Here is a 14,456-nt window from a genome sequence, read left to right as displayed (position 1 = left end):
CACTGGGTACAGGAATATAATCTCTCCTATGTGTAGTTAGTGTTTATATACGACAAGAAAGTAAGACACTGAAAATGCATTTTTGAGCCATTCAACTCATAAATACTTCAGGCACAGTATCATTATCGTAACGGGATCTTCCCAACTTGTCTGGTTTTTAAACAAAATTCCGACAGAAAGAAAAGCGGAAGAGTAAAGTAAGAGGTCGCTTACACATTTAGCTCATGTACTAATTTATAAGTGCTTTCAAAGCACCCGCGCGTTAAACCAGGGAATAGCTAAATGCTGCCGCCGACGTCGCCTGTCAGGTAAGGATTCTGTAGAGTTAAGGTAAGTAATTCACAGTCCCGAGCCGTCATGAGGGGTTGAATATTTTAGATCCCACGGGGCAAAACAGAAGAAATATCTGTACATGCCACATACGAATGCACAGAGTGCTGCTTAGAAGATCTGTAGCATATGTTTCTTGCATTATATTCTGTGCCATTGCATATCGTGTTCCCGGTGGCTGAGGAATAATATATAGGAACTCCAGCAATTTGATAAACCGTACAGTTTGTTTTACAGACCTTTCCAGGATTATGAAAAATCTTAGGAATGCGTTTATTTACACAGCATCTACTCAACAAAGGAATGGAAATTTCCAGCAGTGGCTCCCTTATAATGCTCTTTGTTTAGGAAAAGCTACCCCAAGCCACTGTATCTTGGAGACGATGCGCCCTCGTGCTTGGGCCAGATCCAGCTCCCGCCACCGCCCGGAGGGGTCTCCCCCGCTGCCCTCCCTCTCCCAGCTGCACCCCGGCCCCCGGGAGGGCTCTCGGTGCACGGCCCCGGCCACGCGGGATGCAACCCGGCCCCGTGGGCACCGGGAGAGCAGGGCGGTGCCCCAGGAGCGGCAGGCTCCTCCGGGCTGCATCCCGGGAGGGATGCGCTGGAGCATCCCTCTGGCACAGGGTGGTGTGGGACCCCATCAACCCGCAGGGGTCATATCGCACCTTACAGGGCGTTATGTCCTGGGGCTTTACACGGAGCTGGGGGTGAGGGAGCAGCTCGGCTCGCCGCTCCCCTCGCCCAGGACAGCCTGCAGGCAGAGCTTCGAGGTGCCACCAGCCAAGCAGGATCCCACCCCGGGGCGACGCCGGCAGCGCGGGGTGCCTCTGCGACACACTGGGCTGCAGCGCTGTCAGCCCTCGCTCCGAGGGCGTAGGGCGTATTTGCTGTCATTTGGGTAAAGCCAGCAACGTATATTGCTCACCCTGCAGAGTCGGGGACTCGGGGATTTGTGATAAATTGCCACCTTTTATGAGCTTCGGCCTTAAGAAGTATAGACTCAGGTGCATCTCTGTGCAAAGACGGAGAGCGCTGGAGGGATTTAAGTGTGAGCCACTGTTATGTTCATTTTTTTTAAAGTGGCCATGTGACATTTTAATGTGAAAATTGATAAATAGAGATCAAGAGAGCTCATATTAGTACTTAAAGTTTCTCTCTACAATTTCATTATTTGAAAAAGATTTTAGAAATGTGTTTTGTGTCACAGTTGAAGGCTTTTCTCTTAGAAAGATCCATCTGGGGGCAAATGTTGAACCTTTACAGTAGAGCAGAAGGGGCTGTATTAGCTAATTGCTTGTGCTATACTGGTTCCTACACCGGCGCAATCAGTCCTGAGGGAGTTTTGCCAGGTGGGGAGAGAAGGAGACAGATTTTACTATGCGGGGCTGCTAAAGCTCCTAAGCAGGGCAGAAACTCGTACAAAACATTTTCTTGCCATCTCCCCCCCACGCTCCCACTCCCCAGCAGGCATTCGTGCCTCTTAATCTGTTCTCCTCCGCTCATTAAAGACCCGTGTCCAAAGCGTGGGGGGAGAGGGACTCGGATGGCGCTTTGACACTTCCCGCAGGGAGAAGTTTCTCCGTGAGCTGGGAGCAGAAGGACGGATGCTGTGCCCCTCCATCGCCTTTCCACCCGGAGGTAACTCCTGGAGGAGGTGGCTCCCGTCCCAGGGGACGTGGGCCCTGCACAGGGCACGGGATGACTTCCCTCTGGGCTCCTCCTCAGCCCGGCACGACCCCTCCGTCCTTGCCGGCTCGCGGAGGTGCGTGCGGCGAGACAGGGCGAGTGCCCTGGCTTTTGGAAGGGCCGTGCCGTGCCAGCACGTTCCCAACGCAGGCGATGCTTTTCGTGGCCGCGGAGTGGGGGGACACCCATCGCTGCAGACACCTGCCCACCGTCGTGCCAAAACCCGCTCTGCACCAAGCAACCCACCGAGGCAACGACCCACCTTCCAAATCCCTCTTTAAAAAGCATTAACAAGCGCTCACGAGCCTCGTTTCGATTTCCAAAGCAGCATCTAACCAGAGATGTAGTGTTCTGACCAGATGGCTCTTTTTAAGGCTTACTGAGGGAATTCAGAAGCCTGTACAGCCAAAATATTGTTTCAGTTAATTTAAGTAGCAGTGGCCTTGCTGCATCTTCACTCCTCTCTGTCCTAGCCAGCTTTTTCAGAGACATGGAGAAGCTCTCTGCAAAAGCTCAGTCAGCTGAAATAGAGAACGGCAGTGAAAAAATGGCTGTTCAATCCTATTCAGAAGGTGAATCTGAAATTAGAAGAAACATAGACTACAAAAATAACGGTGATTCCATTCTTGCCGGCAAAACGAGCTTCACTGTTACTACTTTTCTCTCCTGCATTCTATTTTATAGCTACCTTCCCCTTCAGCATCAAATGCTTTTTGTGTAATCATTTACTTCCAGATTAAATTTTCCAGTCTATATTTAATAAATTGCTTCCATGACTATAAACCCCAATTTAATTCTAAATTACTTAATTAAGGGCATCTGAGGATACTGAAGTCTTAATATTAGTTACTTTTCATTTTTCTGTATAATGACCGTGATGCTCACTGGGCAAAAGAATGCCTTGTTGGGTAGGATGTTTGTCCAAGAAGCTGCTTTTGTGCTATAAAATAAAGATTTGCTTGGCAGCAGCAAGTGTGCTCTCTAGGATTCTTCCATTCCTGATACATTAGAAGATGGAGGATGGAAACCAGTGGAGGATATTCCTGATTTCTAGGACCCTTTTCTCTTTCTTTAATTTTATTCTTTCCTACTCTAGAGGAGCACGCAGGAAAGCGACAACCACAATGAGACGGAAACAAAAAAAACCCTAAAGACAACAATAAAAGAAATACCTCATGTCTGCCTTTCATTCGGGGATCTTAAACAGGCTGTTTCCTCAGTGAGAGGTGGGGACTTTGCTGGCTTGGAGTTTCTGGATCTGGACCAAGCAGGATCCCCTGGCCCATCCCAGCCTAAATGGTTGTGCCTCATCTATCTGTCATGATTTAGCCCCAGCCAGCAACTAAGCACCACGCAGCGGCTCGCTCGCCCCCCTGCTCCCAGGTAGGAAGGAGGGGAGAATCAGGAAAAAAAACCTCGTGGGTTGAGGTTGAGATAAAAACAGTTTAATAGGACGGCAAAGAAAGGGGAAATAATAATAATAATAATAGGAATATACGAGAACAAGTGATGCACAATGCAACAACTGCTCACCACCCGGTGATCGATAGCCCGAGCAGTGATTACCACCCCCCGGCCAACTCCAATTTTATATACTGGGCATGACGTTATATGGTGTGGACAGTCCCTTTGGCCAGTCTGGGCCAGCTGGCCGTGCCCCCTCCCAGCTCCTTGTGCCCCTCCCCGCTGGCACAGCATGGGGAGCTGAAAAGTCCTTGACTGGGTATAAGCACCGCAACTACTCAGCCACCACTAAAAACATCAATGTGTTACCAACGTTATTCTCATACTAAATCCAAACCACAGCACTATACCCCAGCTATTAGGAAGAAAATTAACTCTATTCCAGCCAAAACCAGGACACTGGCGCACACAGCAGGGCAAGACCCTTATCCATAGGCTGGGAATGATAATGTCAGGCAGAAGAGAAGTAAAGGACCTTGTAGGTCCCTGTTCTTCATCTTTCCAGCCCCACTGTGGACTTGAGGAATCACAAAGTCCTTCCTACCTGTTGAGCTTTAGAAAGGGCTTTTTCTGTCAGAGTTCTTGTACTGCTGCTAGGGAGTTATCTGAGGTAAAAATTAATCTCTATTTCATGTTGTTGGTGTTGCTCGCTCTTTCTCGATCTTTTGTGTCCTTCCATCTACTCCTGGAGGTAGAAGCCTATCACAGAAACAGGCCTGCTTCTGGCATTACAAACTGATTTACCCTGTGAACTAACTACTCTGGTGGAAGTTTACACTGGTGAAAAGAAACAACGGTAGTGATTTAAAGTGTTCTTTGTATCAACAGTATGGCTACAGAAACTTGCTGGTGCCGATACTTTGCAGAATTCCCTCCCCATCCATCCCTTCCTTCAACAGGAAGGTTGACAAGCCTTTTCAAGGATCATTTATTTGCCCCAAAGACTTTGTGTATAAGTGCCTTTCCTCCCATAATGTTGCTACAAAAAAGAGGTGAATGCCAAAGGGTTCAAAGGAGAGGATACAGAAATGCGTAACCCGAAAAGCTGTTTGTATATCTTGCCGTGCATGGAGTCTTCAGTTTGTCGTATGTGACTACACCAGTTATTTGGGCATTTCCTACCTACTGCAAAGATGCTAAAAGAAGGCCATAGTTGTCTGTCAATCTGATTTGGAGGCAGGACAGGCCTGAGCAGAGAGAAACGCAAGACATTGTTATAGCCTGAAAAATGTGCTCAGTTGACCCAGATACCGTCAAACACCTCCTAGCAGCTCACTAACCTTTGGAAGTTCGTCGCTAAAAGGTGGAATCATGAGCCAGCTCTTTATGATAGCTCTTTGGCTACAACTTGCAGAAGAAAAAAATTGATTAAACCTGCATTCAGCACCGTCACAGCTGTTACCTTATTTCCTACTCTTGACTTCCCCAAAAATATGGTTTCAACCTTCTGTTTCAAGGGAAAGTCATTCCTTTGTAGTCAGGATAATCACTCCTCCCCCAGGCACAGACCCAACTCCATTTGCTGTGACCAGCACTCTCTTCTCTTTTGTTCATTACCTGTAAGCAAATCCAAGTGGTCCTTTTAAGCCCCAAAGCAAAGATTTCCACATTTCCTCTGCAGGGGGTCACTTAAACAATGTGTGTCTTCATTCCATCCAAGGGGAATTATCTTCCTGAATGCCATGCTTTTTAGGGGGACCCTTTGCCTTCCACCTGCTTCCTTCCCTCCTCAGAAGAGCAGATCTGCCCTTCTTCCAGAGCAGAAAACAGTTATCAATTGTCAAATTCAAACAGTTTATATTGTGCAAGGGTTAGAGACAATGTTCTCAGACCCGAGCAGATTTTAGCGGGTTTATTCCATGTATTTTTGTGGTCTCCAAAAAGTCATAACTAGACCTTTGGGATTTAGAAGTGGGCGAGCCGCTGAATTACCATGGAAAGAATTAATGTTTCTCAGATAACTGTGGATCAAAGGTGTTTCTTGCGTCTGTGGCCTTGCGGATGCTTGTCTATACATGTTCTCCATTTCCCCTGGTGGGAGGTAGGCAAGGTTTGCACTGGCCAGCTGGCATCGCCCATTCTGCTCGTTTCCATTTGCCCTGGCATCTGCCCGCGGGTGCCGGTACAGGTCACAGGCGTTGGAAGGGGACTTTGGTAATTACTTATTTGGACAATGGCTGTATTCACACACAGCCTCTGGCCTGCGTTACCAGAGTGGTGTGGGAGCTCTGTTTGATTCACAACATCTCCTAATGATGAAGGGGGTGGAGGAGAGAAGGGTGGCTGGCTCACTGGTCCCCCTACGCCCATTTCGCCTAGCTCCTAGATGCATGTCTTCTCAGAAGGCAGCCAAGTCGGGCAGGGACATAACCCAACTGCCACACACTCATTGCAGGGATTTGGCCTGCAAAGCGAAGTATAGCTAAACTGTTGAGAAAAGGAATTGAAGAAGAACAAATCTTCTCAGCAGGGCAGTATTTCTAACCCTGTGACAGCAGAGTGCCATCAAAGGACCTTCCCTCACTCATGAGTTTGCTTGTCTTCTGAGCAACAGTCACCTAACTAGTGGTAGAGATTTTCTGGCAATTCCGTAAGCGTTAGATAAGCCCTATCTTAGACCTATAGTTAGTTAAAAATTCAGCAGCAAGTGCTTTCTTGTCCATATTGCAATTTCATGGAACATGACCTTGGCTTGCTTTTCCTTTTCTTCCACTGGCCCAGGTACCCGGAGTCCCCTCCCATGCCAAAGCCTTACTGTCTCATCAGGATCCCCTAGCACCTCCAACCCTGCCATCTAAATCACCTGAGTAGATTCTCAAAGTAAACTGCTTTTGAAAAAGTTGGCTGCCTCTACGTAGTGGCCTAGGGCAGCCCATACGTTGACACACAAAACAAATGAATACAGCACTATTGGTTATATTCTTTCATGTGATGCAAGATAATTTATTTTTTTTCTACTATAGACAAGCCCCAGGCTTAATGTAGTCCTTATAAATATCTTTAAGAAAGGCCTGGCCACTGTCACGTGGCAGTTAAAGTTGTTGGCTACATGTATGATGAGATCTGGTAGAACAGAGCATCAAATCAAAGGCTTATTAGCAAAGGCTTACTAACAACGATCAAAGTATTTAATAACAACAGCAGTGGTTCCCAAAACGGAGCACAGAGCTCTCACAACCACTGCTCCCGTTTGGAGTCCCATCTGCAATCAATCAGGAAGCCAGGAGACTTTTTGGAACTTATAGGGCTACTTTTGCTACTTCAAAATGTATATACTTGCTATGCCTTAGGAAAGCAGATCCTCACATTCAGTACCAAGGCAGGTGATTAATAGTTTCCAGCAGTGTCTAAGAACCGAGGGTCTGCAGTAACCCTCTTAGTTCATTGCAGTCATCGGGATGGACGTGGATAGAGGCACAGATAACCACAGAGAGAGCAAATGCTGAGGAAAAAGCCACAAGCATTCCCAGGTGCAGGAGTACCTCTAATTCTTCCATCTTGTCAACCAAAGGGAACTAGCTTGTCTGATCACTGTCCCACATGTCCCAGAACAATTATTATTTTACTTTAATTAACTCACGTATTTTAATCCACAGCTCAGAGAGAAGCGTGTCACATAGATATGAGGTGCTCTAAGTGTTCTGTATCATAATAGTTTTAGCCAGCTTGTGTCTCTTGTTAACCCAGTGGTACATAAGGAAACAAAAGATGGTGTGATTAAAGCCCCACATAACATTGCATATTATATAAAAAGGTTTCAGGAGAGATGAAGAATTTTGAAACTTTACCCATTCTTCTGGAAAAACATGAAGGGTAACTCACTTGGGATCCTGTGAATCCCTCATTGTAGTCAAAGTCAACACAATTCTATGACCCCATGATAAATGCTAGCACGAGAGTTGGCTGTATCATTTCTTCCCCTTTCCTGGTTCCCCCAGAACATATTGATCACCAGACTCTGAATCCTGTCCGTTTACCTTCTAGAAATTTGGTAAAATGCTTCTTGCCATAAAAAAAATCATACTCTGTTTATGAGATGGTCGTATAGATTTACCAAGCTCTTAACTACTCCCAGACATTTCACAGACCAAATGCTCCTGGATGCTGCCACACACAGACACACACAAAAAGAGGAGGTCTTCGTGTTCCAGGAACCACTGCGTTAACGTGATCATCTTCTGGCCATGGCAAATAACAGACCCACGCGGAAACTCTTTCTGCTACTCGATACATGTCATTTTTTATAGGTGAAGGAAGGCTTCGATGATGACATACAGATATGACAAGAGTCATGTCCAAGATCCATGGCAACACATGGTCAGAGTTGTCTTCTAAGTTGTCAAAGAAAAGCCCTGAATTACATGTTGAACTTGGCTAGATCTGAGTTGGTTTTGGTAGCGGCTGCATTTATCCAAAAGGAGGTTCATAAGGTACAAGCATAAGCTCTGCCAAACTGATGCATTACACAATTTGGTTCTGCATCTCTTTGGTCTCTCCACAGCCACCTGGAAGCTTATTGCATTAGATATTCCTAATGCATAACTTGATTTGCCCCCCTCCCTTTTTCATGAGCCTGTATCTTCAGCTCCTGACCTGTGAAAATGACTGTTCTCTGTCAGCTCTGCCTTCCTACTTCTCTTGCCTATAGGCTGGATCTTTGTATCACTTGGGGATGACCAATTCTCTTTCTTCCAAGACTATGATCTTTTGCTGTTTCTTTCTGAAAAAAAATCCTAGCAGCTTTCTATAATTTTAATTCCCTTCCAGCTGGTTTCTGTGTTTGCCAAAAGCCCTTTCCATTCCATTCCCGAAGCACTTTAGGACATACTGAAATTCGAAGTAGAGCTGTTAAGACCTTACTCAGCATGGCCTACATCTCGCATAAATAGCTGTTAACGTTTTTTAAAGATGTTACCACTGTTTTAACAGAGCATTAAATGTCACTGTGAATTTATTGCATTCAAATACTACGTGGTTGCTGGGGGATGCAGCAAATTGCACAGTCCTGGTCCCGCGTCGTTCCGCCTGGAGAAGGTGGTCTGATACGCGAGAGGGAGATGGGGAAATGGCGACTCGGTGGGCTGCGTGGGCGGCTCCAGTGACCGGGCGGGGAGAAGAGGAGCAAGACGGGTCTGCCGCTGCCTTGATCCCGAGCTCTCTCACAGAGCTGCCACGGGGGGAACACCTTTCCTCGCTTGCCGGCCGACGGGGAAGGGCTCTGAGCCAGTCTGCGTGCTGACCCAAAGGGGGAACGCCTGCCTCGCTCGCTCTCATCCTTGCTTCCTCCTTGCCGGTTCGCCCCGGCAAGCTCCCTGAAGAACAGACCCTTGGTCCCACAGCTGAGCTACTGGAAGTCTAAGTATGGGCTGGAAGCGTGAGATTATTGACAAAATTAGCCGAAAAGAAAATTTAGGTCTATGAGTAAATTAATCCCCAGATTAGGGCTATCAAAGCGAATGGTGTTTATAGAAAGTCTTGTTTTCTTTATATTCGTGCAAGAGAAAATCAAAAGCATGCTAAAGGCAAATTTCATCTAGCAGAATTGGAAAAGAGAGCATGGGGACAAAGCTATAATTACTGGTATTTCCTATCTGTTGAAACCTGTGGGTGGAAAGAGAGGCAGTGAATAGGGTATATTCAATGGCATTAAAATCTGTTTCTTTTTCTGGACTTTAGCTCAACGCTGCAAATTAGCAGGGAGAAAATAAGCCTCAGAGTGAACAGGCAGAGAAGCCAACTTCGTCGTGTTACTCTCTGCTGTTAGAAAAAAAAAGCATTTTTTTCCTTCAAGAATTGCAATTCCTAGCAACCCAAACTACAGCTGCGTGCTGACAAGAAGACAGACCTCAAGTGGTTCAGTGTTCGTGTGTCCACACACACACACAATTATCCTGGTTTCCTTTCTAAACATGTTATTTTAATGAAGAGAAGACAGGCATGCTGTTTAATTAGCTCCTGCTTTCAAAAAAGACACTCTGACCCAGATTCATCATGCTCCAACTTAGGCGCCTGCAGAGGTACCTGACTTCAGAGCATCCTGAGAACAGTCAGTGGGAGGGATAAGACCCTCCCAGCCGCGATTCGGACCACCAGAGACCAGAATTGCCATTGCTAGGTGCCCATCTCTTCCTGCAAACTCTTGCAGGTGCTTAGGGTAACTGTGCTCCTAAGTCAGCCATTTCACAGAACTAGGAAGGATGGGTCCGGACCTTAACATACCTCTACTTATCACTGTCATCCCACATGCAAATTTATCTTTTAAGCAATAGCTATCATTTGACTGAATGCCTAGAGAAAAATAGGCACAATTAAAACATGTTTTTCTTAACAGTGAAAAAATTGTATCTTGCAGTTTGAGATCGCTGCGTAGACCTGAATTGTTCTGAAGAAGTCCTACATCATAAAATGTTTACTTAGTTCCCAATTTATTTTCACAACAGTTAATAAATGGAATATTTTGAGGCTACATTTTCTGTAAAGGTTTAAAAGTATAAGTGAAAATGGCTGAGATGTAGCTAAGATAAAAAGTGGAGTATTATCATCAATAATAATAGTAATGTTGCTGTTGTTGTTGCTGTTGTGGTAACGTAGGGTTGACTGTTGCTCTGTAAACAAGAAATTCGATTTGAAGCATCTACCATTGAGTATCTATCAATCCCATTATTCTCCAAACCCACTTAAAATACTGCAAGCTATAGTAGGAAAACTTACTTAGAATAAGATAATAGTTTTAACTATTAGGATTTTATTGGCTTTAACACAGCCTGTTCTTATATGCAACAATATTGATTTGTATTAGATTACTGTTTAAGGTGGATTTTTGTCCCAACTGTTCTAGGACGTGGTTTAGTATTTAATTAATACTGCTCCGGTCAAGCCAGATACGTCACTGGAGCAACACACTTCCTAAACATTTTTGTAAATAGGTTATATTTTCGCTTTACTTATTGGGGTCCTCTATTTAATGATTATCAAGCCTTAAATGAAAACCAGAAAACAATGAGCGGCTTGCTCCCCGCTGCATTTCCCTCCCTATGCGTGCACAGCCACACATGCCGCTGCCGTTCTTACCCTGGTCCTGGGTAGAGCCTCGCTCGCTGTCGAAGCCAGGACCAGCCTGTGATCCCGTATCGATTGCGGCACGACATTAAAAGGGTGCGCGGTGCTTCACAGAGATGCCCGACACAACGCTGGGGCCAGGCCTTCAGTTCTGAATTCTTCAGGGAAGGGATTGCATCTTTGTGTTTGTTGGTTTGGTTTTTTTCCAGAACGTGTCAAAGTACTGTCAGAATTACAAATAAGATTTTTTTCTTTTTCCTGCTGAACTTTGGCATGCCTTGATGCGCAGTGTTTTATCTTCAAAATCCTCTCTCTTCAACACACGTGTGGATTAAAGCATCCAAAGGAACATGTCGGGTTTGGCCCTGTTTAAAACATGTGTCTTCTGTTTAAGATTTAACTGCGATTCATAGTTAATTATTTTAAACTTGTCACCATGGTACCACCACAAAACCCCTCGAAATACAAAGCCACTGCTGAGACCTGCCCTGGCTCTCGGACCGCCACTGCCGAGGCACCCTGGCTCGTTCTGCGTCCGCTCAGGGAAATTCCCTATCTGCGGGGCTCAGGTGGGCTTCACCTTGGCTCCAGCGCAGATTTGGGCGACGTGACCGTGCCAGCCACTTGCTTTTTCAGCTTTCATCCCAGCCCCTGCCTCTAAGCCTGGGCCCAGCTCTACCTTTTAGCACCGGAGACCCGACGGAGAGGCGCAGGAGCGCGACCTCAACGCACCCCCAAGTCAGGAGAACGTCCCTCTGTGTCCATGTCCCCCCCCAGGCCCCTGCCGCCGTTCCCTGATGCAGGCGACGCTTCTGGCTTTGCCCCGCAGGCGGTTTCGCGCCGGCCCTGTGGCACTGCGGAGGGTGATGCCGGACGTGGGGAGCAGAGCTGCCCCCCAGGCGGGGTGTCCCCGGCCGGCAGGCACGGCCTCACCCCTCTCGGCCCTCGCAGTTTGCCAGCTGGGGAGGCTGAAACGGGCAGCGGGCTCCTCCTTGCTCTCTCTTTCCGCCCCCTCTTCGGAGCACTCGGCACCCATCGCGTTTCTTTAAACGCATTTTGCCCCGTCTCGGTTAGTTCGTCTCCTAGAACTCGTTCGGAATTCCAGTGGGAGCTCACGTGTCTTGCCCAACCGGATGTGTTTTTAAAGAAAAAGACGAGGAAACTACCATTTCCAGAGATCCTCTCAGGAAGTTTCTATTCTCTCTTTTCCAGGGAGCATTTACTTTCCGCGGGAGCATGATCGACATGCCGTTACTGAAGCAGGCACAGAACATTGTTACGCTTGCCACAGCCATCAAGAAAAAATGAGCTGGTAAATGAAGCTCTCGCCATGGGGCCCCAGGAGCTGTTTTAAAAGATGACTATAATACTTGAGGGAAAAAAAAAATTAAAGATGTCAAAGCTTAAGCAGAAATTCATTTCCATTTTGCTGATCTGTCGTAATTTGCTTGCCGGAATTGCTAATTACTAAAACGGTTCCCAACTCAAACCACTGCTCGCTCCTGCACAGCCCGTGTAGCCTGCAATGAAGTTACATCACCAACTGCGTGACATCACGATAATGACTACAAATGCGGGATTATGACTTCACTGAAGAAGAAAGGCAAAACATAAACTGTGAGCTCTGTTAAAAGAGCAGATGAAAACTGGGTCAATCGCTTCTATTTGGATCTACGCATCTCCCCTCTCCGGTGCAGAAGTCCCGTCAGAAAGGGCAAAGCCTCGAATAATTACGCGCCAGTTGAAATAATTGCGATGAAAATCATTACCCTGTGCGGGCTTCTCATTTCCAACCGCCCCCCACTTGTGTAAATGTGCAACAGCCATTAAAAATATTGCTCCAACAATGCGGGACTCTTGACTTTTTTTCCCTTTTTTTTTTTTTTAAGCGGTCGCTATTCAGAGTGTTTCCTCCTGGAAGCATCCAGCCCGGGAAGGGTTGGATGGCAATAAACTTGTAGTTTTCGGAGACACAATGCAGCAGAACTTGTGCATATGGTCTCGAGTCAGATTTACATCACATTAGGGATACGGCTACAGGTCATGTGGGCCGTGTGGTTAACGGGCTTAGTAAAGCTGTTTTGAAGAGGTTAACCCAGCTTGTAGTAAGGGTAAATAAACATAACAACCAGGCATTGTCCTCTATTCAGCATGTACTCTTATATGGAGGGCTAAAGGGTATTGAAGCTGCAGAGGATCAACTTGTGGTTGCCAGAGGACTCCAATGAAGTTTGAAACACCAACAATCAGAGATTTTGTTTCTGTTCCTCATTAAATCACGAGCTTTTGTGCTCAGACTATGAACGACTGTTCTTTAAGAAATTACCAGAATGGGAAGTTTTAAACTATGCACCAACCTTTTCATGACCTACACAGCAGCAATGCTGCTGCACTTAGACAAACACCGCGGGGAAGGCTGTTCTGTTTATTTAAATTTGTAAATAGAAAACAGTTGTTTTTTAGTTTCATTTTTCACCGCCTCCGTGGCCATTTTACGTATGGAGTCACAGTGGCTTATTCCTCCCATCTGCTCGCTTAGCGTGTTTTCCCCTCCGTCTCCCAGCAGCGATTTTAAACATTTTGGGTTATTGGGGGGGGGGGAAGAGAAAAAAAAAAAGGAACCCCAACCCGCGTGGAAGCGGCGCAGACAGGGAGCGTGGGGGCGGCGGGAGCGCCTCGCACCCCGGGAACGGCGGGGACACGGCTGGGCTCGGCCCGGGGAGCGGCGGCGGAGCGGGACGGGGGGGGGCACCCCCGGGCACCCCTCCAGCTCTCCCAAGGCCCGGCGGGGCGGCACCGAGGGCAGGGGACGGCGGCAGAGCCCCCCCACTCCACCCCGCGGAGTTTGGGGATGGGCAGCGCACGCCGACACCCCCACCTACCCACCCATGTCCCGTCCGAGGGCGCTGGGCCGGGTGATCCCTTCCAGCGCCGGGACCTCTGGGCTAATCTAATTAATTAAAACCTACCTGGTTATATTGCGCCTCCCAGCCCCTCTGCCCCTCCCCCCCCCCCGCGCGTTTCAGAGCACCCTCCGTTATTAATTCTCGGCTGAACTAACTTCTGGGTAACACGATTAAAAGATGATCAGAACTAATGAGAAACAATTAACTTCGAAGATGAGCTGGGACAAGCCGGGGCTGGGCGCAATGTGTCGTTACCCCCGCAGATTACGTCAATAAATCATCAGGTGCAAGGCATGACGGCGGCAAGGCCTGGCGCGGGGGACGGAGGATGAGATTTATGTGATATAGGGGTGGGGTTTTTTGTTGTTGTTTGTTTGGGGGGGGGGGGTTGCATAATTATTTCATTAATCTCAATAGGACCCGTGTGGTGTAGATTGTTTTATTCCCTTAATACCGCGCCGGGGGAAGGAGAAGAGGATTTCAAAAAATAACGTCTTCATTGTTTTCCCGAAGTCTCAGTGACGACGTGTGAGCAGCCCGCGGGAGCTGCGCGGCCGCGGAGCAGCGCGCCCGCCGTTCACACCCAGCGGCAGCCGTAAGCTCTCGTCAGATGCTGGCGCCCAGCCCCTCGCTTCCGCAGCTGGCCGCTTAAGTAACGTCACTCGTGACCCATACGCGGAGAAATCAAATATGCAAATATAACGTTGGGTATAGTCAGATTTCTCCTTAAATTTCCCCGACACACCTCTCCCGGCAGAAAATCCTCCTTCCATTTAACGATTTTTGCTTTATAAGAAATAAAATCCGATTTATTTGGTTTTTTCGTTTACTTTAGGAAGCTCTCCGTGTTGTGTGGGTTTGGGTTTTTTTTTCCCCACGGCTTTATTCTTCTTTCTTTCTTTTTTTCCTCTCTTTTTCTTTCCTGCCTGGTGCTAAGGCAAGCAATTGATGAAACAAAACAGATTATAAGATTAGCAGCAGGATTTTGTGCATATTAATGATAGGGAAGGG

General features: G+C 47.2%; 1 protein-coding gene across 1 annotated transcript in view; it reads left to right on the top strand.

Annotated features, from left to right (window-relative positions):
- Nucleotides 1-11,998, top strand: part of CLYBL (citramalyl-CoA lyase) — a gene marked incomplete at its 5' end in the record, with an annotated part of 178,837 nt that extends 166,839 nt beyond the window's left edge. Inside the window, one exon of the mRNA XM_082009527.1 lies at nucleotides 11,752-11,998. Coding sequence (XP_081865653.1) covers nucleotides 11,752-11,847 — 96 coding nt within the window. The 3' untranslated portion in view covers nucleotides 11,848-11,998. The remainder of the gene's footprint in view (nucleotides 1-11,751) is intronic.
- Between the last annotated feature and the right edge of the window lie 2,458 nt (nucleotides 11,999-14,456).

This window comes from Phaethon aethereus, assembly GCF_964289735.1.
Source record: "Phaethon aethereus genome assembly, chromosome: 1".
Classification (NCBI taxonomy): Eukaryota; Metazoa; Chordata; class Aves; order Phaethontiformes; family Phaethontidae; genus Phaethon; species Phaethon aethereus.
This window is presented reverse-complemented; position numbering and strand designations above follow the sequence as displayed.